This window comes from Stegastes partitus, unplaced genomic scaffold (genome assembly GCF_000690725.1).
Source record: "Stegastes partitus isolate 25-593 unplaced genomic scaffold, Stegastes_partitus-1.0.2 Scaffold2311, whole genome shotgun sequence".
Classification (NCBI taxonomy): Eukaryota; Metazoa; Chordata; class Actinopteri; family Pomacentridae; genus Stegastes; species Stegastes partitus.
Window position 1 is genome coordinate 27577 of NW_007580042.1, and position 27829 is coordinate 55405.

Consider the following 27829-nt stretch of genomic DNA (forward strand, 5'->3'; position numbering starts at 1 on the left):
TTTTTTGACTTTCATATAGTCTGGATATGTAAAGTAAAATATTTCGAGACTTTTTTTGTTTTAACTTTATAGCTCATCGCTCATTGAAATCAGAATCCCACTGTCTCAAATTATCAAAGTATTTCCTAAGATCAATTTAAAAAAGGTTTTAAAATACAGTTTATACTGAAACACAAACGTACTTATGATGGTATTGGATGAAGAGTAAGAGGAATATTAATGTTAAATTAAATGTCTGTACAGTTTCATTGCAGCCCTTTCAACAGATTCAAGGTAAAAAAAAAAAAAAAGAAAGAAAGAAAAAAAGCAACAGTTACAAATTTGAGTTCAACAATTGTTTAATGCCCATTTGTACCAAAAAAAAATTGTTTCAGCATGTTTTTATTCATTGTTACTGCAGTGAGCAGCAGAGTTTATTATCGGGGCTCTGCCAGGAATCCATCTGTTAAGCAAACCCATAGCATCAGAATAAAAGACTGTAATAAGAATACATTTCGACCTGAAACTGTAAGAACAAAAAATAAGTCAAGACATAACTGATATTAAAAGTGAAAAAAGGGAGAACAATTTAGCTAAGAAATCACAACAAAACCAATCGCTTAGTGAGTTGAGACAAAATATTTACATCGTTTCAATGAATTGAAAAGTCTGATCTAACAGAGTATTCAACACGGTGCACTAACAACATGTAGCAGCATTCTACATGCTGGAATGGTAATGACTCACAGCTGCTGTAGAGGCACGGCTCTCCCTGATCCTGCAGTCATTTACACGCTATCAGTGTTTGTTTCTTGATATCTGATCCTGGTTCTGATGAACAAAGAATTCTTTACATCGCGATCTGTGCTTTTAAACAAATGTACATCGTGCAGCAGCACCTTGTCAAATCTCATCCTGTCTGATCCAGGTGAACCGGTCCCTTCGTTTCCTGGATGACAGAAGTCCTCAGCATCCGTTCTTCCTGATGCTGTCCCCTCCGGCTCCTCACTCGCCCTGGACGGCAGCGCCTCAGTACCAAAAGAAGTTCAGTAATGTTCAGGCCCCTCGAGACGGCAGCTTTAACAAGCTGGGGAAGGTGAGCCCCAGATAATATCAGACGATATGTATAATGCCTGATTCTTAATCGTGTTTTCAATGAACCCCCATTCATGTGCGCTTTCCAGGACAAACACTGGCTACTGCGTCAGCCGGTCAACCCCATGCCCAACAGCTCGCTCACCTTCCTGGATGATGCCTTCAGGAAAAGGTACAATGGCTGAAGATTTCCCCCCCTTTTAGAACAGAAGAAACATGTTAGACATGATAATTTAATTGAACTATTCCTTAGCTCCCTTTGCTGATGGTATCTGATGAAAGCAGTGCTCGAAAGTGTCATAGTAGATAAATGATGATGTGTGGCAGGTGGCAGACTCTGCTGTCTGTGGACGACATGGTAGAGACGCTCGTGAAGAAACTGGACAGTATGAAGGAGCTGGACAACACCTACATCTTCTACACCTCAGACAACGGCTACCACACAGGTCTGCTCCGACACCACCTTTTGCTGTTTTTTTTTTTGTGGTTGCTTTAGGGCACTGTGTGCAGCTTTTTATCTGTGGTTGTTTGCATAACTTTGCAATAGCTTTTCTTCTTTCTTGGATTGTTCTACATTTTCTATGGCAGTTGTGCATCATTTTGTGGTTATTTTGAATCTCTGTTTTTGTGAATATTTTACATGTCTTTTATGTTTCCATTTTGCATGTTTTTGGGGTCATTATGTGTCTTTGTGGTCGTTTTATCTATGGTTTTACATCACTGTAGACATTTTGTGTCTCATGTTCATGGTTATTTTGAGGCTTGTTTTGTGTCTTTTTCTGATATTTTGTCTCTGTGGTTGATTTGCATCACTTTGCACATATTTTGTGTCTCCTTAGTGTTTCCTGTGCATCTGTTTGTGGTTGTGTCTTTGTGATCTTTTAGCATCTGTGCTAACTTTGCATCACTTAGCAGACATTTTGTGCCTCTTTTTTGCTTGTTGTGTGACTTTTTGTGGGGGTTTTTGGTGTCATTTGTATCTCTGTTGTTTTATTCCATTTTGTGGTCATTTTGTTCTTTTTTCCTGACACTTTGTGGACTTTATTTGTCAAAAGTTAACAGCAAATTAGTTAATTGCTGAGCTTAGCTGAGTAGCAGCAACTGTTGCCTCTTGACTGTTGAAGTTCATGAGTTTTTGTCTGATTAAACTACCTGTGAATCATATATAATTTCACAAAAGTCTCATTAGTTGAATAGAGCAATAAAGCAATGCCAGCAACACATTTTGCTTGGAAATTGGAATTAGTATTTTAGATTAAAACATAAAGAGCAGCGTTTCAGGGACTGCTTGTGTAAACTACGTGACTGATCAATTATTAGCCTTAAAGAATGTTAAATTAAGCTTTTATACGGTAAATATCACTAACACAGTTTAGTTAAGGACTCTCGCTGTTTCAGTATTGGCTGTTCTCTGCCTGAGTAGAAAACTATTTCTCGTCTGTCGACTATAAATCTGCTGTAACCACCATCTTCACTGTTCCAGGTCAATTCTCGCTACCCATTGATAAAAGGCAGCTGTATGAATTTGACATTAGGATCCCGCTCATGGTCCGCGGTCCTGGCATCAAACCGAACCAGACGCTGCAGGTCAGCGCAAACGTACACTAACACACACACACACACACACNCACACACACACACACACACACACACACACACCAGCCTGTTGTTCATCATTTCCTCATGTTATGACTCCTCTAGGCTCTGGTACTTAACATCGATCTGGCTCCCACCATACTAGACATATCTGGTATGAACCTGTCAACTGTGAATGTAGATGGACAGTCCTTCCTTGCTCAGATGGTCAGTGGCTTCTATACATTGATTTTAATGGTCTCCTTGTGCTGCTTTTTTTTACTGAATCTTAACTGAGACTTTCTGCTCAGGCTCCATCACTACGTAATGGAACGGCACGGCCATTTTTCCTGGTTGAATACACCGGAGAAGGACATCCAACCACGGACCCTGCCTGTCCTAAACTGGGCCCTGGACTGTCTGTGAGTAGCTACCACAAAAAACTAGTTGATCAATAACAGTCGTTAATAATAATCAACCACAAAGATAAAGATGAAAATAATAATGGAATTATTACATCCATCCATCCATTCATCCATTCATTATCTATACACTGCTTAATCCTCACTAGGGTCGCGGGGGGGCTGGAGGGTCGCGGGGGGCTGGAGCCTATCCAAGCTGACTTGGGGTGAGGGCAGGGGACACCCTGGACAGGTCACCAGTCTATAACAGGGCTACGCTTAGAGACAGACAACCAAGCACACTCACATTCACACCTACGGACAATTTAGAATCATCAGTTAACCTCAGCATGTTTTTGAACCGTGTGGGAGGAAGCCGGAGAACCCGGAGAGAACCCACGCTGCACGGGGAGAACATGCAAACTCCACGCAGAAAGATCCCAGGTGTCCTCACCGGGACACGAACCGGCAACCTTCTAGCTGCGAGGCAGAAGTGCTAACTACTGATCCACCTTGCAGCCCAGAAATTATTATAATTCATCCTAAATATAAAATAAAGGAATCAGGTAAATTCAAGTTCACTTAAAGACACAAATATCATGTTAACAAGACAACCACCAGGTTGAGCTAAATGATTAAATGATGATTAAATGGTTAAATCCTTTGTCTACCATATCTCATAATTGTACTCTGCTACCTCATAAGTTGGAGAAAATACAGTATTCAACAGAAGTGAGCACACCTCTGTGAAATGGCTACAATATGAAATTATTGCATTAACATGGGTACAAAATAAGCTATGGACACCAGAACTTTCTTAGCTTTGGAACTGTGGGCTGTGCCTTTCTGCATGTCTGCATCATGCATGACTCTGCATAGAAAACAACTGATAAATCCAAATGTGAGGCTTCACAAAGAATATAGGAAGTTGCAGCAGTAATCAGGAGTTATAAAATGAGCCATGGTACCATTAATCAGAGCTGCAGTAGCCATCTTCCTTAGAAGATGCTGCAGACAGAGTTGGCCACAGAAGTTATCAATGGAAATCTGTGTTTCTGTGGCAGCTCAGACAGTGTGAGCGGTAGTTCATCATATCATCAACCTTTGTGGAAGATGTTCAAGACGAACATTATTGCTTGCTCTTAGGAACAAAACTGTAAAATTTTACTTCCTGAAGAACATGAAAAGAAACCTCACAAAAACTGAGAGGACATTCTTTGGTCAAATGAGATCAAGATAAATTTGTTCAGCTCAGATGGAATCCAGCATGTTTGGTGTGAACTGGACTAGAGGGGTGTACTACAAAGCAAGTTTGACATAGCCAGGCTTTCTTTGTGTAAGCCGAATCGACAAAACCGAAAGCCCAGGCCAGAGATTACGGGCATCGAGAAAGGTGGTTAGACTTTCTGCTTCAAACTCTGTGAGCGTTCACATAAAAGGGGGCGTTTAACGCGTCACATGACTCTTCTTCTGCACAAAATGAATCGATCGTGTGCAGCTGCTTCAGTCAACACATTGTTTTAACAGAGAACAATGAGGAATATATATATATATATACATATATAAATATGACGGTAAAAAGCGCCGCTACTGCAAATGATGTAAGACAGGACTGCTGGTAGAAAAATGTTAAACGTGTTAATATATAATATTTTACTGATGCAGCTGCTTATTTCCAACTGACAGCTGCACGATAAAGTTAAACTTTAAAGTTCATACATTTAAACATGATCTTGTATTGAAGTGCATTTAGGTCTGACACTGTCCCATAATACAGGATATCGCTTTCATTTTTGGCCCTACAGAGCAAAATGAATGTTATTGATTGAATATTCTCTGTAATAAATACCAGTAGAATAATCTATTTTCTGTGTTCTATCAGCTGCAGTACCAGCAGTATAAACGTATTTGACAGAAAATCAGAGCCAAACTTAAAAACATACTTATGTGATTTCTGCATCGCCAATATAAGATGCCGGGTTCCCATGGCAACGTGATATTTACAGTACGGCTGGACCCGAACATCCAAATTTCCAAATATTCGGTCATTGTAGTGATACATGAACAGCAACAGAACTGTGACCGCCAAACTAAACTGGCATCAGCAGCCAAGTACTGCCTGTGCGGAGTGCTTGGTCTCCGTCGACTGTGGGATACTGTAACTACACGGCTTCATTCAGTGATATTAGTAACACACAGCTCAGCATGTTTACAGATAAAACACATTCCCTCAGCTGAGAATCTGCATCGCTCATAGATAATAGTCAGGAAACGATCTGGTTAAAGGGAAACGCTCTTTCCAGCCGATTTAAATTTAAAACTCTGCAAATAACCTGCTCCCAACGAGGTTAGCTCCACAGCATAAGTTACCATGGAGATCTATCTAGGTAAAAAGAGAGCCACCTTCATGATACTGAAAACTCTGACTTTAAGGTCAACATGCCTCGCTAATCCACTAATCTCGTGTCGTAGTACAGCCCTCTGGACTACCGCAGTGAATGCATAGTCCTGACAGTGAAGCACAGTGGTGGGAGTGTGGTGATGTGGGGCTGGATGAGTCCAAAAACTGTTGGAGAGATAGCATTTATAGATGACTTCATGAATATATGTGAATACACCAAAATACTGGCTCACCAAATGACTCCCTGTCTGCAAAAACTTGACAGAATAAGAATATTCCAGCATGATAACCATCCAAACCACAAAATCACAAGATTCAAGAGCTTCTACAGAAGAACAAAGTGAAAACTATGACCTGGACAAACAAATGCAGACAAACACAACCTTTCCAGCAAAGACTGTAGAAGTACTGAAAAAACAAAAGATTTGGATCTTGGTGATGAAAGGTGTACTAACTTTTGTTGCATTGAGTTCCTACAGTCGGGTCTCTATTTTTAATATAGTAAATCTAAACTGTTAGTTTTTACTTTGACATCAGAGCAAATACCTGCTGTTCAACATAAAAATATTGAAAGTATTGAGAGGTGATACGATATTGAATCATTTGACATTTCAGTGATAATGCACACCAGTGTATTCATCTCTGTCATATATTGCAGACTATAATAATGGATCTCAGGTTGCAGCCCACAGTGCAACTCACTGAAACAATAACAACAAACCTTATGATTCCTGTTATTTGTTCATGCTGGACATGTTCCTGTAACATTTTCCAAAACTAACACTTTGTTTTCCTTCAGCAATGTTTCCCAGATTGTGTGTGTGAAGATGCCTACAACAACACATATGCCTGCGTCAGGACCCTCGACAGCCAACACAACCTGCAGTATTGCGAGTTTGCGGACAGCGAGGTACAGCAGGACTCTTTGGTTTTTGGTGACTCTTGTATTTGATTTTTGTGGAAACTGTTGTGAAGCATCTGTCTGGTTCTTTCTCCTTAGTCCTTTGTGGAGGTGTATAACCTGACGTCAGACCCGCACCAGCTGGAGAACATTGTAAAGAAGGTGGATCCGACTGTCCTACAGGCAATGAACCAGCGGCTCATCAAGCTGCAGTCCTGCATGGGTGACAGCTGCCGTGACACCAGTTAGCATGGAGGGATGCCGGCGAGGAGGCTGCCAAACACAGAAGACCGCGTTGTACTGAGAGCAGACGGTGGGGTCGGTTTGTCTGAACTTTTACCACAAGTATGATGTCGTGTTTGACAAGGAAAAACACAAGTGTAACTAATGAAATAAGTCACAGCTGAGTTCCATTTTTGCTGCTTCAGTGCCAGAGCCCTGGTGTTGTGTAGAACTGAGTCATTTGATCTGTTGATGATATTTAGATGTTTGTGCAGCAAATATGAATCCTGGCTCTGTTAATCTGAACACAAGCTGGATTCTAAACATGAGAAATCACTGTTTGAATAGGACTTGCATGCAGGACTGCTTCTTAGACTGGTTCAGTAATGGAACAGAGTAAAACTGTGATTTGTCGTTTTAATACTGTGTGGACCCTCAGCCACATTTCTATTTATAACACCTGAACTTTTCCTTTTCTATTGTTGCTGTTCATCTGAGCTGTGCTCATTTATTTAATCCTTTAAAGAGTTTATTATAGTTTCTTTTAAGTAGGGGTTGACTGATATGACTTTTGCAGGGCCACTACAGATTATTAGTAATCAAGGAAACCAATAATCAGTGTTTGAGACTGTTATCATTTGCAGGAATAATTAAAATTATTGTCAAAGTTAGAATACCAGTGCCATTCGTTTTGAAAGGAATGCTGTCTTTAAAAAATGCCAAAGTAACAACATTTATCAGAGCCAGAAACTGTAAAAAAAGAAAGAATGGATGGATTTGAATTATTCTTATGAGTCTGGAACTACTAATCTGTAATTTGCCATTACATCAGGACACGTAACTTAGTCTGAGCCTGAAATTGTGATATTTCATCAAAATCACTTTTTTCTATTTGTCTTATTTAAAAGCTTGCAAGTAATAAATCGTTTACACTAACCAGAATCTGTAACAGATTGAGTGATATAATTCTGTGTTCCTCAACGCTAATGTGAAGCCTTTACTAACTCAGCTGTTACCACCTGTCACATGAAAACAATGTTCAGGTGAACTGCTGGTTTTGTTTACACAAAACGGATAGGAGACAATTATGAAAACAAATTTAAAACGTAGGCACATGGAAAAATGTTGTACATTTTCAATTTTTGTTACATTTTTTGCAAAATAAGTAATCAAAGAAATTCATAATTTTTTTTAGGATTTGTGCCAACATAACTGGTCATACTGCATATATGACATTTCAGACATTATACACATGACCAAATGTGAAGTTCTCTTTACTTCTCGCAGTGGTTGTGCTGTTTCTACAGAGATGCAGGACTTTATATTGCAATGAAAAATTAGTCCACAGTAAGGAGAAATGTGACAGGAGCAAAAATAAATAGAAATAAATTAAACACCAAAAAAATACTTGCTGTTCATGAGGTTAAATTCATTTATTTTATTTGGAATCAGTTAAAAGAAATGAATAATGGATCCAGGCCAATTAAGGTCGACCCCTACTTTTAAGATAAGCTTTTCCTGTTCTTGTCCACACTGTGACGTGTTTCTGCACATAAACTGCACTGAATGTTCAGGAAAACTTTACCAATCACAGAAACACAAAATGTTGTCGCATGTACGGATTTTGTTAAAACGATACACAACCAAAGGTTTGTTAGAGCACTGGAACACCCCTTGAAGAACTTTTATTAGATTTCCTGATGAGAGTTTGATAGGAACATTGGTACTGTTCTCTTGTCTGTCTTTTCCATGTAAAGCTACCACTAGCAGCTAGTTAGCTTAGCACAAACATGACTGCTTTCTATTATTACATCATATCTCAGTTGTTTAATTCTTGCAAAAGCTGAAGCGTAAAAATCACGCTGTATGGTTTTATGCTAAGGTAACCATCTGCTGGCTCTACATATTTAATGTACAGATGCGAGTGCGGTATTAATCTCCTCTTCGAACTCGTTAGCTCTGTTTTCATTACCATCTTCATAGTTGTGCTTACAATTTTATTTCTGCAGCATTTTTAGGGAAAGTTTGCCTTAAATGGACACACGGTCCTGTGTCCAGTATTGACTGCAGTTTTTACCTGAGATATAAAGAATGCACATTTTGCATTTTTAGCCCTGATGTTTCTATTCATGGAAACTTTTGCAAAGAGCCTTTTAACAGTGGGACCTGGAAGATGTGCTATACGATTTTCAGAGATGATTTCTAACTGTGAGGAATCTACATATCAAGGGACCTTTTGCACGCTTCAGTCCTGTATGCCTTGTGTTTGCACTGATGAGGCTCATATGCCTTTTAAATGTGAATGAATTTGCACTGTGGTGAAACTGATTAAAAATATGTCGAAAGCATTTAGATGCGCTTGTCATGATTATTTCTTATTGTAGATGTGTGTGTGATTTAAATGTTGACAAGTACATTTTAAAAATTACAATTAGGAGCCTTTTTTAAAGTTGTTTTACAGTGAACCTTCAAAAATGTAATTAAAAAAAAATCCTTCAATTTTACATTTCTTGGTTTTCCACCTTCTTGTCTACAAGTAAACCACTCTGTGTTTGAAAGATACTTTTCTTAATTAATCAGAATCAGACATTCTTTATGGATCCGTGAGAGGAAATTGCTTAGAAAACAACAGTGCCTATACACTTTTAATTTAGCATATTTTTAGCTTATGAACTGCTCCTAATCTTGCATTTGTAAGATAGTCTACAGCTTCAGTTAATGAGCAGCATGTTTTACATGAAAACAAACAAGTATGTTTTATTGTCACTTATGTTTACACAGCAGCCTCTACTCACATAGCTGTAGGCAAATACAATATTAACTTTGTTTTTATTGACTGGATTTAATCTTTAATTATCTTAACTACCCATCAGATATTTTGTCTTATTCCATTGTTTTTGTCTGCATGAGTCTCTTAAACTACTTTTTTTTATCCCATGTTTTTGTCAGTCACACTTTGAACTACATTTGATTTGCATGAAAAGAACTAAATCTGTAGAGACTGATTTTAATTAACATTAAACATTGATTGAATTTCTATCTTCTTACAATTATATCAAAGTGTTAGAACCATTTGTAATGGGTTTATATTCTGCTTATAAATGCAAGAATGTGAATTAATAATAATAATAATCATGTGAACTGTTACAAAAATGCCACCTGAAGTATTTTATATGGTCCCAGACAGATTATTTATTTCAAAGCAGGAACATGAAATGAATGCACTGATGTATCAGATCATTTTATCTTATGAAACAACAGTCTGCTTTGGAAATACAAATGTGACTCGCTTTAGTTTTTCCAAGGATCCAAAGGCTTCTTCAAATGTCAACGATGAAATAAATAAGTTCATTTCACTGAAAACTGTCGACAGGAACTGTCATGTTCCTGTTAGTGCCTATGATTAGCATTAACACAGTTCCATCAGATGTACTTGTACACAGCTTTGTCCTGTAGGGTTTGGACCTCTAACTTGACGGGACATTTGTAGAAGTGTGACAATAGCGTCTCCGTGTAGCCGATCAAGAAGTAAAACTTCAGCGGCGACATCTTTTGTATCATTAAAGCGCACACAATTAACATGTTGCCGCGCCTTTTGAGCACGATCTCATTGGCCAGGCTGCCATGGAAGGTTCCAAACATGAACTTCCGGATGAAGACGTCCTCCATGGTGCGTTCGGCCGCCCCCTCTTCACCTTTGAGGTTACCTGTGAGGAAGAGGAGCATGGAGAAATGTACTGAGATATAATGCAAGTGATGGATGGTGATGTTTGAACCAAAGGATCTTTTGAAATCAAGATGCATCATAGCAAAAAACTTCACAGATATTCTTCTCACTAATCTTAGAAATCCACAGAAAAATAATGCTGCTAATTTTTAGGGATACAAAATTCTCATTACAGGTTAACTACTTTTTATAGTACTGTGAGATGTATCCATTATACAGGAAAGACCAGAAATTCCTCCTGAGGAATAATGTTACAGTGAGAAGAAGCAGCTTTTTGTCTAAAGAATGTAGGACTCAGAGTTTCTTGTATGATATGGAAAAGTGACCATGGGTTAAAATTACAAAACTTTGTATACTATCAATGCTTAGCAAGGAGAAAAAACAAAAGCAGAAGGCGTCGGTGTCAGTAAATGTTTGGGAAGATACAGTCAGCACTGTTTATTGTTCAGCAAGAACTGGAGGTGAGATTTGATCAGTTTTTGTATCTGTAGCTAACGTTAACCTTAGAGGCTAGAAGTTCAAGCTGCTTGAAGACAGCACCCCCTGCTCTGAGCAGAATAGTGATATTCATAACCATCCAGTTTTAATGTGTATATTTCAAATATGTTTGATATTGCTGGGGCAGCATCAGAGATAACTCAAGACTTAAAATAATTGTTAGTTACAGCCTTATTTCTGACTGGGCAGATATGTTTGTGCCTGATTTTCCAGAAACTAGGTTAGTCGGAGAATTCTAATAAGATGATATTTTATTAAACCAGTTGACAGTTGCCAATTTTTAAATGTATCTTTTTTAAAAAACTAATAATAACTACAAGCTTGGAGGTGTTTTGCTTGTAGGACTCTTATGATGGGCATATTGTGTAGCGCAGGGGTGCCCAATCCTGGTCCTCGAGAGCCGCTATCCAGCATGTTTTAGATGTTTCCCTCTTCCAACAGCTCTCGAGGACCAGGATTGGGCACCACTGTAGCACATAGTCATTCAACAAGTGTGTGCCCCTATAGCAGAAGAAAATACTGTTCTGCTGTGTGCACACTCATGTTACAAAGTAAAAAAACTGTTGCTTCTGTGGTGGCACTGTCCTAAAATGGTTAACACTGGTTGAGTTGTGAGGTTATATGCTTTTAAACAATGTAGAGTTTGTCAAATTTGATCCGAAACAGGCTGATTCCAGTCAACAAACAGCAGCTGAATCTACATTCCTGGGTTATTAAATACATTTGTGTATCTTGTGTCTGTGAGGCTTTTGTGTTTCAGAAGTCAGGACATGAAATGAAATGAATGAAATGAAAAATACTTTATTTATCCCAGAAGGGAAATTCAATCTTGTAAAAGCTCACTTTTTTTTCTTTTTTTTTTTTTTTAATTAATCAAATTTTTTTTGTTATTTTATTTTGACATGTACCAGTCCAATCCTGACAGTTAGAACGAGGCAGCCCAATAGAGTCTGAACAGTTCAGGAGGTTTTAGACTATGTCTGTAAACTCCTCACATTACCAAGCTCTCTGGACCAACATCAGTTCAGACCAAGATTTCAGACCTGATTCCTCCTCTGAGCGTTGGCAGGCTAAAATGGGGGTAAATCATCTGAAACTTCTCCAGTTGAAGCCCACCTTTAATAGTTCCACCTGTGCTTTTTACCTGCTAGGATGCGTCAAAATGTAGGTTGCATTTTTTAAGACCTTTGGAATATGGATTTGAGGATTTTAAGATATGGTCAGCCTCCTGAAACTCAAAATTTATAAAAATGTGAATCTTCCCTATTGCTGTCTTTCATCCTGCATGATGTGAACATGTCAAGCAGTATGTGAACGGGGTGTACTGCAGCTAAAACAGTTTGTAAAACGATCTTGGTCATGCTCACTGGTGTGCTGTGACAGCCATCCTTTGCAGTGGCCGATGTGATGAGGATGAAACGCTTGCTCGTAGGTCAAAGGTTTTTCTCCTTTCCCCACTCGGGTACGAGCGGCTCGATTCTGGAAAAGAAATGCAAAAGGAAGAATAAATGCTGATGAAAGAGAAACCCCAATTAAACACAATATGGCTGTTTGATATAGATTTCGGGGGGAAAACAAGATACATAGCACAACATGACATGTGTGATGCATAGAGCACAGTGTTTACCTTGCAGCATGCCGCAGTGACATGGAGACCTCTGCTTCCGGAGGAACTGCATAACAAACTGGACCGGGCTAAGGTGCTCTGAAAATCAGACAGCTATTAACCAGTGCAGAAAAAAGGAAAAGGTTTCCTTATTTTAAATGAAGGTCACTGATTTATAATAGTAGTAGTAAAAGTAATACTAGTCTTTGGGTATCCATTACATTTTTTATTCAATTCTGTGCAAAGTTTTAGAGACTATAGACTCTTATTCATCAGGAGGCCTCTGATCCTCCTAAATTCATTCTGCAGCTGAGTCTGAACATCCAGAGACATAAAAAAAAACATCTGTAGCCACAAGAAGAACAAGAGTCTTCTAATAGATGAGTTGACCCCCACACAGCCCTGAGACGTGGCCTAAGAAGCAAGCTCAGCATAGCCAGGACTTGTGCTAGCTGGTGCAACGAAGCCTGAAACCCCAATCAGAGATAATGTTTATCACCACAGTGGTTATCAACGTTTTCCCCTCAAACTCAGACTATGCAAGTCGACATAATAGCTGCCATTAGATGCTTCATGTGACTCTCAGACAGATGTTGTGCCGTGTACCTGGTAAAAGTAACATGTTGTTATAATGGAGCGCTATGAAGAATATAATAATATATTGCAATAAATAATTTTATTTTTATCTACAGGCAAATGGCTGTCACTGCGCTCCTTGAGAGGGGGTGCTTTTTTCCGGTCAGAAAATACTTGAAGCTGCATCATAAAATTGAGAACAACTAAATATCATTCGTGAACAAATGACATCACAGGTGAGACTGAAGGCATACAATTGACTTCGCTCGTAGTTACAAATACTAGCACGTTTAAGTGACACGTATAAACATTTTTGGAAACATGAGGAAACATCAGCATTGAACATTGATGCTCGGGTATCAAACGTTCAGAACCGAGCCAAATGAGCCACCGGCTTCTAAATAAACCTTTTCTGGAAACGTAGAGCTAAATTAACCAAAGCACAACGATATCTACAATATCAGCGTGGATTCACAGGTATCTTGACGTAAGTATTAAATAATTTTCCTACCAGCACCCTTACGGTCCCTGCGCTGCTCAAGGACGCCGCCATGTTTTCCTCAAAATTCAACGTGCAATGCTGAACGGCTAACGCTAGTCTCTATTTTTCTTTGTTCATCGATCTTATCATTTTATAAAACACGTCAGACTTTCGGCAAAGACTGCTGTAGTTATAACTCGTGTCAAAATGACAAACGTCTGTATTTCTTTTAGAAACTGTGGCTGTAAAGTGGAACTGTTTATTTGAGAGGCTGGTATTTGTTTCCACCGGACGACCTATGGGCTGTGCCAAGCAGAAATAAGAAAAATAAAACGGTAGTGGCTTTTATTAACCATATATATATATATATATTTGTTTTCTCGCTAAAATATATATCTTGCTTTCTGATATTTCCTCAAAACATACGCTGTCTTTTTTTTTATTTAAAGCGATTAACATGGAAATTTTGATAAGTTTTTAGTTTTTGCTGCTTAAAATCCTCATTTGATTTTTAAAAATCCCTTTAATGCTTAATTTTAGGGATTTTATTACTGAATTAATTTCATGCATTCAGCACGTCCTATTTGGCTCTCACGTGTATAACAGATGCATCTAAACAATAACTAATTGTTTTGTGTTTTTGTTTAGTTTTGGCTGGGTCACAAACTCATGTTGAAATACATTTATTTGCATTGTAACTGTTATAAGGTTAAACTCTGCTGTATTTTAACACTATTTCATCCTGTGACAATATGAAAATAATGGAAAATTTGTTTGTTTGTTTCCTTTCTTCACTTACATTTGTCTGTTCTGTTTACACTTTGGCATGTTCTCTTAAAGCTTCCCTGACCTGTCCAGGGTGTCCCCTGCCTTCGCCCTAAGTCGGCTGGGATAGGCTCCAGCCCCCCGCGACCCTAGTGAGGATTAAGCGGTGTACAGATAATGGATGGATGGACTTAAAGCTTCCCATTAATGTAAAAATAAATATCTTTGTCTTCAAAGCGAGACACTTAAGGCAAAATCTCGATTTTTCATGCACTGGTCAAAAACAACATTCAAAGCACATATTTAGGTTTTTGATTGTTTTTTTTTGTCTGGTTTTCTTTTAGAGAAACCTCAACTTCGATCACCCTTAGATACACCAAACTTTCCATTTTTATGTCTCAAAACGTGTAGAATTGTTTTAGTTGTGTATGTATGTATGTATGTATGTATGTATGTATGTATGTATGTATGTATGTATGTTTTTATTTATTTATTTATTTATGTTCTGTCTGTTTTGAATTATGGAAGAAGAAAATAGCAATCCAAAATCATTTCTATAAAAGCATTTGACTCTAACATTTCACCAAATGAAACAAACTACATTTCATTTTTTTCAAATTTCTTACAGTTGTACGTTTAATCCAAAATTCTGATATAAATTTCAGCAGGAAAAGTGCCATGTTGATCTTTGCGCTCTTATGTTGAAAACACAGCACCGGAAGCGTTGGTATTGTTCTGGAAACAGTGTGACAAACGTTCCGCAGCTGTGTCCAGTTTTTATACACTGTCATTTCTCGACACAGATTGGTTATTTCGGTTCTAACGGAAGTCGGTTAGAACACTTTACCGGTCTGTTGAAGGAGATAACCGTTAGAACCGTCCACACCGTGAGGAGCAGCGATGGCGTCGCCGCTGGAGATGACGGAGATGTACGACAACGCTTTACTGGGGATCTTGCAGCACGTCGGCAACATCCAGGACTTTCTGCAGGTCTACTTCGGCTTTCTGTACCGCAAGACGGACTTTTACCGCCTGCTGTCCGGTCCCGGCGACAAGATGGGCTTCCCCCCGGGAGTGGCGGAGAAGATGGTGCAGAAGGTGAAGTCTGTCAACATGTTAGCTAGCTGTACAGTACCGCTGGCAGGCAATAGGCACGTTAACGGTGACTGTGAAAGTTATTGGACCGCTAAATTACTGTTTGAGCAACGCTATAGAAATTACTGACCATTCAACCATAAAAATGGATATTATCAGGGTGTTTGCGAAATACCATTTTGTAAATTACAATCTGTATCGATATTATATTCCGTAAAAGTGAAGTTACCTGGATAGTGATTAAATATGTGCCACTTATTTAGCTTAACTATCCGTATGACTACTGTTATAAACGAACGTTAGCGGTGTATTCGCAAAATGTCTGTGGTTGTGAAACACTCACTGAGTTATAGGAACTTTAAAAATGACAGTTTGTACACCTGAATCAGTATTATTTACCAGTAAACAATAAAGACGGAAGTTACCAGGATATTAGCTAAATATCTGTGGTTATGGAGTATTCACCGACTTATGCGCCTTTGTTCATACTTACCATTAAATTAGTGACGTCATATGTTGTGGGGCACTCACTGAGTTATTTAACCTTCACAAATTGCATTCTTTAAACCTGTATCTGTTGGATACAACCTTTACATGTTTTAAACTGTTACCAGGATTTTAGTTAACTTTAAGTGCATATCATCAAACTGCAATGCTTTGTCAATTAATCAACTGACAGAAAATTAGTTGTTTGGTGTTGCCCCTACTTGATTGTAAAATATTTGGTGTGTTCAGACATGCACACAGTCCGTGAGCCCTGAACTGCATTTCTAGCTGCATTTGCACCTCTTAAAATAGTTCCCCAAGTGTTCCTATGTATGGGGGCCACTGAGCTACAGTCTCCGCTGCTGCAGCTAATCACAGTTTACTTACCCCTCTCTGGTGAAATTCAAGCCCTGATTTGTGATCCTCTTTTATTCCCTCCTCAGACATTTAAGTTGTTTGAGAAGTTGGCCGAGCATGACAGAGAGAGAATGCTGAGTGAGCTGCAGAGGCGAGAGGAGAGTAGAGGGGTTCCCTCTGCAGTTCAGGAGCTGGAGGTTGCCTCTGAGCCTCACCAGGAGACGGTGGAGCCGAGCACAGAGGCGGTGCAGATCAAGAGCTCAGCAACGGATGCTGCGGCTGCTTCAGCTCCCGCAGCCTTAGATGCGCCCGTCATCCCTTGGCCTGACAGCAGCAGCGGTAGCGGTGGTCCAGCAGCGAAGGGAGATCAGGCAGCTGCAGCCAACACAAAGTCAGCAGAACAGTGAGTACATGATGTTGTTTTTATCTATCAAAGATCCTCATTTGAATCAAATCTGCTTTGATTTGAAAATACATCAGTGTGTCTCAGTAAATGCATGTGCAGTGATTAATTATAATCTTGATCCCTATGTAGGGATGTCGCAGGGTACAAGTGTACGTAGAGGATAACTAAGAAAAAGTCCACTCCTAGAAGTAACTTGATACCAGACTCATCATCTAATCACGATTCCTTCTGTGTCAAAATATTTTTCTGACATAGTCCTATTTTAACATTTGTGAATTTAGCTTATGGCAAGTGTAGAGACAACGCTGGTGCTCATCATTAGATTGTAACCAACAGCTGTCTTTTCTATGTTGCTTGGAAAATGCTTGTGCAGGAATTCCTGTAGTTTTTTATCTATTGATGGATTGATACATAGATAGATAGAACTTTATTGATCCCTTTGGTATGAACCTCAGGGAAATTGTTGTACTAGCAACAACAACACAACACCAACACAACATTAGTAATAATAATAATAATACTAATACTAATAATAATAATGAATACAGTACAAATTGCCAAAGTGCCTAAATATTCCACACAGTCTGGTGATAGAGCATGATGCTCTGTCTCACCCCAATCTCACCCCAACGGCTAACAGTTCTAAATCCCAACAACACAGAACCACCTTGACAGAAACGTGACTTAGGTTACACCAGTGATTGTTAACGTACGTGATGAGACCCCCACCTCTGCTTTTTCCACATGCCTTCGTGTCTCTGTCCGCTCTCACTGTAGCGAAGCCCGGCAGGTCCACGTTAGCGTCCGGTGTTAGCTGGGTTAGCCACGATTCTGAGAGGATGAACAAGCTGCACTCCCGGTTGATACACTGGTTGATCAGCACCGACAGCTTGTCCATCTTGTTCTGCAAGGCGTTTACGTTTCCCATAATTACCGTCGGGATTGATGGTTTGAAACGCCTCCGGTCTGTTAGAGTAGCCTTCAGCCTAGCGCCAGCCTTGCTGCCCCGGTAACGCCTTCTCAGCTTAGCCGGGATGTGACATCATATTCCAGCCTGTCACATCGGCTTTAGAGCCAGTAGCTCCTCTTGAGAAAAAGTGAGGATCCTGGCTCCTCCAAAATCAAGCACCAAGGCATGCAGACTGTTTCTACACACATTTGTGAAAGAATGGGTCGCTCTCAGGAGCTCAGTGAGTTCCAGCACGGTACTGTGATAGGATGCCACCTGTGCAACAAATCCACTCGTGAAATTCCCTCACTCCTAAATATTCCACGGTCATCTGTCAGTGGTATTATAACAAAGTGGAAGTGATTGAGAATGACAGCAACTCACCCACAAGTGGTAGGCCACGTAAACTGACAGAGCGGGGTCGGCGGATGCTGAGGCACATAGGGAGCAGAGGTCGGCAACTTTCTGCAGAGTCAATCGCTAAAGACCTCCAAACTTCATGTGGCCTTCAGATTAGCTCAAGAACAGTGTGTAGAAAGCTTCATGAAATGGGTTGCCATACTAGAGAAGCTGCATCCAAGCCATACATCACCAAGTGCAATGCAAAGCATCGGATGCAGTGTTGGAAAGCACGCCGCCACTGGACTCTAGAGCGGTGGAGATGCGTTCGCTGGAGTGATGAATCACGCTACTCCATCTGGCAATCTGATGGACAAGTCTGGGTTTGGTGGCAGACAGGAGAACGGTACTTGTCTGACTGCATTATGCCAAGTGTAAAGTTTGGTGGAGGGGGATTATGGTGTGGGGTTGTTTTTTGGGAGCTGGGCTTGGCCCCTTAGTCCCAGTGAAAGAAACTCTGAATGCTTCAGCATACCAAGAGATTTTGGACAATTCCATGCTCCCAGCTTCATGGGAACAGTTTGGAGATGGCCCCTTCCTCTTCCAGGATGACTGGAGGCCAGTGCACAAACAAGGTCCATAAAGACATGGATGAGAGAGTTTGGTGTGGAAGAACTTGACTGGCCTGCACGGAGTCCTGACCTCAACCTGATAGAACACGTTTGCGATGAATTAGAGCGGTGACTAAGAGCCAGGCCTTCTCGTCTAACATCAGTGTATGACCTCACAAATGCGCTTCTGGAAGAATGGTCAAAAATTCCCATAAACACACTCCTAAACCTTGTGGACAGCCTTCCCAAAAGAGTTGAAGCTGTTATAGCTGCAAAGGGTGGACCAACAACATATTAAACCCGATGGATTAAGAATGGGATGTCACTTAAGTTCATATGCGAGTCAGGGCAGGGGAGCAAATACTTTTGGCAATATAGTGTAACTAAAAGCTTGGGGGTGTTCTGTTTGTTGGTCTCTTATGATGGAAATAGGAACACATAATCATTCAACAAGTCTGTGCCCCTATAGATGGTGGAAGAGAAAAGAAAATAGTGTTCTGCTGTGTGCACACTCGTGTTACAAAGTAAACAACTGTTGCTGCTGTGGTGTTACTGTCCTAAAATGATTTACACCGGTTGAGTTGTAGGGTTTTGTACTTTTAAACAATGTACAGTTTGTCAAATTTGATCTAATATGTGATTCTAGTCGACATACATACATACCTGAGTTATTAAGTATGTTTGTGTCCCTTGTCTCTGTGTGAATCTTGTGTTTCAGGAGTCAGGACATGTATCAGTCCAATCCTGACAGTTACAACGGGGCGTTGAGGGAAAACTACAGCTGGTCTCAGGACTACACGGACGTGGAGGTCCGAGTGTTCGTTCCCAAGTCAGTTGTTAAAGGCAAACAGGTGAACGCATTGTTTCGACCGCCTGACCCACGAGGAATACAGCTCTCTGTCGGTTTACTGATTGCAGCTGTGTTGTTGTGTCGCGCTTGCTGTCCTCAGGTCAGCGTCAGTCTGCAGACCAGCAGCGTGCAAGTGAACGTGAGTGACGGAGCCAAGGACAAAACACTGATGGTGGGAGAATTCACACACAAGATCAACACTGAAAACTCTCTGTGGAGTCTGGAGCCTGGAGACTGTGTGGTTGTGAGTTTACACAAACATTATCTCTCGTTGTCCTTGTTAGTGACTTTCAAATTTGCACAGATTAGTAATTTCATATAAAATCAACCAAAACTGAAAAAGTTCCCACCTGACTCCCTCAGAATCAGCAGATTTTTTAACACAGTAACGTTACTATATTTTACGAATCTGTGCAAACTATTAATATTTTTCAATTCTTACTAGTGATGTCCCGTTCTGATCAATGTTCATGAGTTGGCTTTATTGAACTAAAACCTCAGCCTGATCCTTTGTTTACATCTGCCATCACACAGGGGCCAGAGGAAGAGCACAGTTTCTAGCAGGATGTAGCTTAGATGTCTCCAGTGTGGAAATATTTGACAGTGGAAAACAAAAACAGTGTAGTGGTTGTAATATCTGCAGTGTGAGTATTTTGGTAGGTGATAGTGACAGAGCTGCAGTCAATAGTCGCAGTTTTATTCTGTACATAAAGAGTAAACACTTAGTGGAAGACAGTGAGTTACTTAGACAAAGGCGGCATTGAAGCAACACACACTGGAGGATACTTTTAAAAGGAAAAAGACAACAAAGCCAAAAAATCACAGAGAGGGTAACTCAATTCATCATGCTGCCTCTTAGTGTGGTGGAGAATCCAAGTTTCACCTTTTTTAAAAGCTTTTTTTTATTGAAAGCCTTCAGTGCCATAACTTTGCTCTGTTTGCACATGATGCTACATTTTACACCCTACCCGCTTCAGAACAAGATTCCTGATCACCTACAAGGTCTTTTATCAGATATGAAAGCTGTTGGCTTCACCTCTTTAAGGCGAAACAAAATTTTCTGTAGTTCATAATTAGTATTCTAGCTTTATTACAATGCTGCACTGAGTGGAATCATTATTTTGATTTGCTGTGACTGTAAATCTTAAAGTTAATCTATTACAGCATCATGAAGTTAAATTGTGATTGTATTGTTCATTTTGAATGTTTTTTCTATGTTTACTGCTGCAGTGCAGCACTGACTAGAATTGTTTGTTTACTTGGTTATTTTGTAAACAAAAAATAACGTTAAGGAACAGCTTGGATGCGGAAATGCACTTTTGTTTTTCTTAATGCATTGCAGAGCTCCCCCTTCAAACTGCCACCTTATCGTGGTGGGGGAGTTTGTGCGCCCGAATGATCCTTGGAGCTATGTTGTCTGGGGCATCATGCCCCTGGTAGGGTCACCCATGGCAAACAGGTTCTAGGTGACGGGACAGACAAAGGGCAATTTCAAAACTCCTATGATGAAGAAAAAACCAAGGACTGTGACGGCGCCCGGTATGGCACAGCCCCACTCTGGAGCCAGACCTGGGGTTGGGGCTCGTATGCAAGCGCCTGGTGGTCAGGCCTTTGCCTATGGGGCCGGGCCAGGCTCAGCCCGAAAGGACAACGTGGGCCCGCCCTCCAGTGGACTCACCACCCGGAAAGGGAGTCATAGGGGTCAGGTGCAGAGAGGACTGACTGGCAGTCGAGGGGGGCTGCCTCGACGGCCTGGTCCGCATACACAGCCTCTGGTTGTTGGGATGTGGAATGTCACCTCGCTGGGGGGGAAGGAGCCTGAGCTTGTGCGGGAGGTTGAGTGATTTCGGCTAGATATAGTCGGCCTCACCTCCACGCACAGCCTGGCCTCTGGAACCCAACTCCTGGAGAGAGGCTGGACGCTCCATTTCTCTGGCGTTGCCCGCAGGGAGAGGCGGCGGGCTGGAGTAGGCCTGCTCATTGCCCGTTGTTCTGTTGGCTTCATCAAACTAGGACCTTCAGCATGCACTGGGCGGTGTGTAGCCGAGTGTGGGGCGAGCGGGATGAGGATCAGCACCTCCAAATCCGAGGCCATGGTTCTCGACTGGAAAAAGGTGGCTTGCCCTCTCCAGGTCAATGAAGAGTCCTTGCCTCAAGTGGAGGAGTTCAAGTATCTCGGGGTCTTGTTCACGAGTGAGGGGCAGATGGAACGTGAGATTGACAGACGGAACGGTGCAGCGTCTGCAGTGTTGCGGTCACTGTACCAGACCATCGTGGTGAAGAGAGAACTGAGCAAGGGAGCAAAGCTCTCGATTTTCCAGTCAATCTATGTTCCTACTCTCACCTATGGTCATGAGATCTGGGTAATGACCAAAAGAACAAAATCGCGGATACAAGCGGCCGAAATGAGTTTCCTCTGCAGGGTGGGTGGGCGCTCCCTTAGAGAAAGGGTGAGGAGCTCAGTCACACAGGAGGAGCTCAGAGCAGAGCCACTGCTCCTCCACGTCGAAAGGAGCCAGTTGAGGTAGCTCGGGCATCTTTTCCGGATGCCTCCTGGACACCTCCCTGGGGAGATGTTCTGGGTGCGTCTCACCGGGAGGAGGCCTCGGGGAAGACCCAGGACACGCTGAAGAGATTATGTCTCCCAGCTGGCCTGGGAACGCCTAGGGGTCCACCCAGAAGAGCTAGGGGAGGGGTGTGTGGATCGGGAAGTCTGGGTGGCTTTGCCACGGCTGCTGCCTCCGTGACCCGACTCCGGATAAGCGGAAGAAGATGGACGGATGGATGGATGGATGGATGGATGGCATTGCAGAGCTATTCAGTTGCCAAGCATATACACTGGACGGATTTTAATAACTTTAATGTACTTGAAATGCGCAGTGTGCAACTGTATTTTCAATGAAAATGGTATTAGACTGGGACCCAGTATCAGCAAAAACTGGATATTAAATGACTCGGATCAGATCAGGGCCAAAAAAATGAGATCCCTAATTATTCCTGATTATCTGTGTGCCTTGATAAAGTGGTTCAGTTCAAATTAAACGTGTAGAGGAGCCTGTTGGTCTTTCCACAAGTCGAACACAGCAAACACAAACAGAAAACAACGTTAGCAAATCTGAATACTTTGTAAACACAAGGCAGAAGAGAATTTGTGCTGAATTGTTCTATCTCAGTTTCCATAAGTTTGAAGCAGAAATAATTAAGATGCTAGTGAACTTTTTGTATTCAAGCAAATTAAATCATTTCGCGAGTTAAAGGGGCCCTCTTTTGTGAAGAAAAGCATGTTTTTTGATACATTTTTAAATGCACTGCTTTTTTCTTTTCTTTTACATTTTTAGCTTTAATTTTCTGAAGTGGGGGGAAAAAAGTAAGCATCAAGCCCTAAATACTGATGAATGAGGACTCTCTTCTACTTGGATCTAAGTGTTTCCTGACCTCAAAAAGTCTTTTTGTCCAAAGTGGCTGCTGGAAAAGAAACTCGTCTTATATTCTGTCTAATATGGTAGCACACGTTAATTTAAGTCTCTGCCTTTGACTTCCAGCTGTCACTCAACAAGACCTCTGAGGTTTGGTGGAGCGCTGTGCTGAAAGGCGAAAAGGAGATTGATATAAACCAAATTAACCGCGAGCGCTCCATGGCAACAGTGGACGAGGACGAGCACGCTGTTCTGGACAGACTCACGTTCGACTACCACCAGAAGCTGCAGGGAAAGCCGCAGAGTCATGAAATGGTGAGAACCAAGTTCAAGTAATAACAGTGTGAGCCAAAAGCAGCTGTGCATCAGCTGTGTTCAAGTTAAATAACCAGGAGTAATGTTGTAAAAAGAGTAAGTACGTTGCTTCACCTTTGATTCAACATCACAGGTCACTCCAGTATGTATGTGTATAATTTCCCCTCTATTTATTGCTGAATTCATGGCTAGAAGTAAAGAGAACACCTCTGTACAGTATGACACAGTGATAATGCCATGAATCATTAAAAAAAAAAACAAAAAAAAAACAAATCCTTTAAATTTAATTTATAAAAATTGAATCTGAACGATTTCTTCTTGGGGAATTTTTGAATCAGACACATAAGATAAAATGATTTTGATGAAATATGACAGTTTTAAACATAGATTTGGTTATATTTCCTTATTAAACTAGATGAAAAATGGTATGTGTCTGTTGTAAGGTTGATAATCTTAACAGTTTCTGGCTGTGCTAATTAGTGTAAAATTTAAAAAAGACATGCCTTTCAACAAAATCAGTTTTAAAAAAAGGGAAAAGAAAAAATACCTTAAATGTCAGAATAGTAGGATGAATAGTAAAAATACCAGCAAACATCTTCAAACCAATTATATTGTTAGCTGATTTAACCACAGTGAAACTGTGTAATTTTACAGTCACATATTATAAAGGACCAAATTACCATTTGTAAAAATACAGATTTTTGATATGGACAATATTTGCTGTTTTAGCCTGTTTGTTTTGTTTTTTTTGTGCTTAACAAAATAAATCCTTTTCTTCTGTGATTTTACCAGTTACTTACCAGTTACAATCTGTAAAATCAAAAGATTACACTTAAAATCTGTTATACATTTACTTATTTTTTTACAGTGTGCTGTGGGTTTTGAGGTTTTCAGGTGAAGTGGCTTAATTAACATTCGAAATTTCTAAAAATGTGAGCTAGTAGAAGTTGGGACCTGTTGCTGCAGTGGACTAGTGTCTTCTTTGAACTGTAATAACCTTTGTATTAACAATATCGTTTGAGAGTCTGTTAAGTTTTGGTTCCTTGTTTGTCCACAGAAAGTGCATGAGATGCTGAAAAAGGGCTGGGACGCCGAAGGGTCGCCGTTCAAAGGGCAGCAGTTCGACCCGTCCATGTTTGACATCCCGCCCAGCGCGGTGCAGTTCTGAGACGCAGCCAGATATGAACTGATTCTAGTTTGTTCACAGAGCCGGCTGCAGGAGAGACGATGTTTACCTGCCGAACTAAAATGCTGGAAGTTTGTTTTTAACCGTAGAAGCTGCATGTCAGGGTTTGTGGGTTTGGAAAGGGAATATTCCCACCTTGATTCTGACGAGGATGTGTCATGATGTCAAACATTTATTTGATGTTTTGGCAGTTGGAAATCTGATAAATATGATTATTTAATAACAGTGCCTATGTGTATGTCTGCCCTACTGACTGATTCTGTTGTTTCATTGTTATTCTCATTCCTATTGTTGAGCTTTTATTTCAGTAGCCACAGTTTTTTTCTAAATATTCAGCAAAATTCCAGAAAAATGCAAATTATTTCACCTTAGGAGTTGATTTGTGAAAATACACAGCTGATGCAGAAAGAACATCAACAGAACAAACGGTGAAAGACGAGACAGAGACGTGACATTTCTGTATGTTTGATGGAATAATTCAAGGTGCAACTTCACCACAACCAAGTGAGAAAACTTTTTTGTGATATGCCAAATTTTGTCTTCTCAGGTTTTTAATGCACAGAGACAAACAGCAGGATGGAAATCTTGTTTAGCAACAGACATATGCTCTGGTCTGTTACTCTGTCATCCGTCATGGTGATGGGCAGCACTGCAGCATGTCTGATGAGAAGATCCACTGCTGCTTTACTGTTTCAGCTGCCATGCTCTGCTTTTAACTTCCAACCAAAAAAGAAAAAAATGTTGAATAAAAACTTATTAAATAGAAAAAATAAAGTTAATTCTTGACTTTTAATATGTCCTCTCTCCAGTTAGGACACACATCAACACATCTCACAGCTTTTTACTTTTTTTTTTTTTTTTAAATAGCTATGCCTAAAAATACATTATGGGCCAGAGCATGGGTCATTCAGTGAAAAATCAATTAGTGCTTCTCACTTGACCAACTCCCCCACGACCCTAGTGAGGATTAAGTGGTGTATGGATAATGGATGGATGGATGGGACTTGACCAACTGAGAATCAGCTCTTTATTTATGTCCAATAATTTTAGTATTTTTAATTGAGCAAAAAAAGTTACTCATAAAATTAAAGGGTGCTAAACAAAAAAACAGACTTTGGCTTTTGATTGTGACACCTGGAGTTAATATAAATTTGATTTGGTCACAGTTTTTAAAAGAACTGAAATGTATTTTCCAGCCCTGAAAATGTGATGCATCTATCACCTGTACTTATGAAGTTATCAGGCTCAGGAATGATAGAAAAAGGAACATGAATTAAAAAGTGCAACATTTTGACCCACCCTTACGCTGGTGAAGGCCGTGTGCTTTTGCATGGCTTCATTAAATATGCTAACTTTTTTGTGCATAAAAAATCAGCTGATTGTGAGTGGGGTCAGGTGGGAACCTTTCTCAGATTTTGTTGTTTTTGTTTAGAAAGACATCTAGAACATGAGATGAAATCTGAGCAATCTCCATCCACGATGCAGTTGAAAGCAAGATTTAGTTTGTGTTAATCATGTTAATTATGGTCATGGGAATGTTGATGTTAATTCCTTTACATACATGATAAAGTGGCTGCACGGTGGAGCAGTTGGTAGCACTGTTGCCTCGCAGCAAGAAGGTCGCCGGTTCGGTGCCCCCACCGGGATCTTACTGCGTAGAGTTTACATGTTCTCATGTTCTTTCTGGGTTCTTCGGCTTCCTCCCACACAGTCCAAAAACATGTCGAGGTTAGCTGGCGATACTAAATTGTCCGTAGGCGTGAATGTGAGTGTGCTTGGTTGTCTGTCTCTAAGTGTAGCCCTGTGATAGACTGGTGACTTATCCAGGGTGTCCCCTGCCTTCACCCTAAGTTGGCTGGGATAGGCTCCAGCCCCTCCGCGACCCTAATGAGGATAAAGCGGTGCATAGATGATGGATGGATGGACATAATATAGTTCAGTTCATATGAAATACATAATTAATAATTTCCCTTTTTCACCCAACCGTCTCAGATGCATTGGACAGCATCACTCAAGACCACTCACATTGAAATGTTTCAGCCACTGTGGGATTCAGTCAAGAGTTTTTTTTGATAAAAACCACAACAAAAACATTTAACTAAGACACAAACATAAAAATCAACTGTCATGTCTTAATTGTGGCCTGTTGATGGTAAACAGCTAAGTTTAAGATTTAAATTCACCAAATCTCCACATTTTATCAAACTTAGTTTGAATTTCTAACTTCTAATCCTTACATTTCACGTGTTATTGCGCACCATGTTGTTTAGGTTTTTTTTGTTTTAGTTTCTCCTTTAGTGTCTAGGACCCTTGTTCTTTGCAACAGCACCACCTACTGAAGTGGATAACTGAGAATCAGGTCGTAGCACACACTGAAGTGAGCGCCACATTTCTAGGCAAGATGGACCACAATATGTCCCTGAATGTGAATCAAGTTTAATGTGATGAACATAAAAAAAGATGTGATGCATTCAGTTGAATAGCTAAGTTATTGATAGCGTGCTAAAGAGGGGTTGTTCACTATAATTTCTTGGTGAGTGGGGTGGGATGGGGGTGTTGTTGCTTTTTGATTGTTATTATGTCTATCAACCAACTGCAGGACAGAAAGTCATATTTGAGTAGATTTAACCTTTGAAGCCATCCATAGTTTGACAGAATGCAGTGTTTTGGGTGGAACAACCCTCTAAAACCTGAGTGCACCAACAGAATGCAATACTGGATCTGGGATCTTTCTGTGTGGAGTTTGCATGTTCTCCCTGTGCAGCATTGGTTCTCTCAGGGCTTTCCGGCTTCCTCCCACAGTCCAAAAACATGTTGAGGTTAATTGGTGATTCTAAATTGTCAGTAGGTGTGAATGTGAGTGTGCTTGTCTGTCACTCTGTGTAGTCCAAATACAACCATTTACAGGGTTCTTTATATTTGCAATCATGGAACTGCCCTGATCCACCACCACAGTGTGATGACCTCAGGGTGAAAAAAATATTATCTTATCAAGGCAAAAGTTGCCTGAACTTCAAAATAGTTTAAAAGAAAACAAAAGCAAAAGTTGGAGTTGTAACTACACACAATATTATGTTAATGCAACATTATTATGTCAATGCAACCCATCAAAAAGCATTTTCAACTTAAAGGTTCATCTAAATCAGTAAATTCAAGGTTTTACCGTTAAAACAGTGCATTTAATTTAGGGAATACATCCCTTGTATGGGGTGTAGTTGAGAAGTCACACTATGTCCATCCAGCCATAGTTTCTGTCTTTTGGCTGCAGGTTTTCTATCAGTGTTGCATTGTTCAGCAGTTTGTATCACTTGTTTCCAGAATTATTCAAAGTAGGTTTCATCCCTACTCTGTAATGAACAGTTTCTAACTGTTATAAAAGGAAGAAAAACAACAACTATTTACTTTTGTTTATCGATTTTCTCCGTTTTGTTAAATTATAGGTATCTAGCAAAATCACAGAGAAACAACCAAAAAGTGTTACTTTACATGTTGACTGCAAAATAAATAGATATAATTCAGGCTAAAACTTTGAATGATGCTAAAAATAGAATTATTTCACAGATATCTGCCCTTTTAGTATTCCACATATCTC

At 40.3% G+C, this 27829-nt stretch overlaps 3 protein-coding genes across 4 annotated transcripts in view; 2 read left to right on the forward strand and 1 right to left on the reverse strand.

The window, feature by feature from the left end:
* The window catches only part of gnsb (glucosamine (N-acetyl)-6-sulfatase (Sanfilippo disease IIID), b), a 15051-nt gene extending 7538 nt beyond the window's left edge, over positions 1 to 7513 (forward strand). Inside the window, exons 6-13 of the mRNA XM_008304747.1 lie at positions 908 to 1075; positions 1164 to 1246; positions 1402 to 1520; positions 2558 to 2661; positions 2776 to 2877; positions 2961 to 3071; positions 6251 to 6361; positions 6452 to 7513. Coding sequence (XP_008302969.1) covers positions 908 to 1075; positions 1164 to 1246; positions 1402 to 1520; positions 2558 to 2661; positions 2776 to 2877; positions 2961 to 3071; positions 6251 to 6361; positions 6452 to 6601 — 948 coding nt within the window. The 3' untranslated portion in view covers positions 6602 to 7513. The remainder of the gene's footprint in view (positions 1 to 907; positions 1076 to 1163; positions 1247 to 1401; positions 1521 to 2557; positions 2662 to 2775; positions 2878 to 2960; positions 3072 to 6250; positions 6362 to 6451) is intronic.
* A 2226-nt stretch (positions 7514 to 9739) lies between these two features.
* On the reverse strand, positions 9740 to 13645 carry mrps24 (mitochondrial ribosomal protein S24). 2 transcript variants are annotated; one of them, XM_008304748.1, is made up of 4 exons: positions 13493 to 13645; positions 12427 to 12519; positions 12167 to 12278; positions 9740 to 10281 (listed from the first exon to the last, which is right to left on the reverse strand). In XM_008304748.1, exons 1-4 carry the CDS (start codon positions 13532 to 13534, stop codon positions 9998 to 10000), a joined length of 531 nt encoding a protein of 176 aa, XP_008302970.1. In that variant the 5' UTR covers positions 13535 to 13645; the 3' UTR covers positions 9740 to 9997. The 2 variants fall into 2 exon arrangements, with proteins under 2 accessions (XP_008302970.1, XP_008302971.1); XM_008304749.1 differs by having other exon boundaries at positions 12427 to 12504; positions 13493 to 13640.
* Positions 13646 to 14940: 1295 nt separating this feature from the next.
* Positions 14941 to 25345, forward strand: nudcd3 (NudC domain containing 3). The gene is made up of 6 exons (XM_008304750.1): positions 14941 to 15325; positions 16252 to 16568; positions 19189 to 19321; positions 19421 to 19564; positions 22863 to 23051; positions 24109 to 25345. The coding sequence occupies exons 1-6, from the start codon at positions 15128 to 15130 to the stop codon at positions 24217 to 24219; spliced, it is 1092 nt and encodes a 363-aa protein (XP_008302972.1). The 5' UTR covers positions 14941 to 15127; the 3' UTR covers positions 24220 to 25345.
* The last annotated feature ends 2484 nt before the right edge of the window (positions 25346 to 27829 follow it).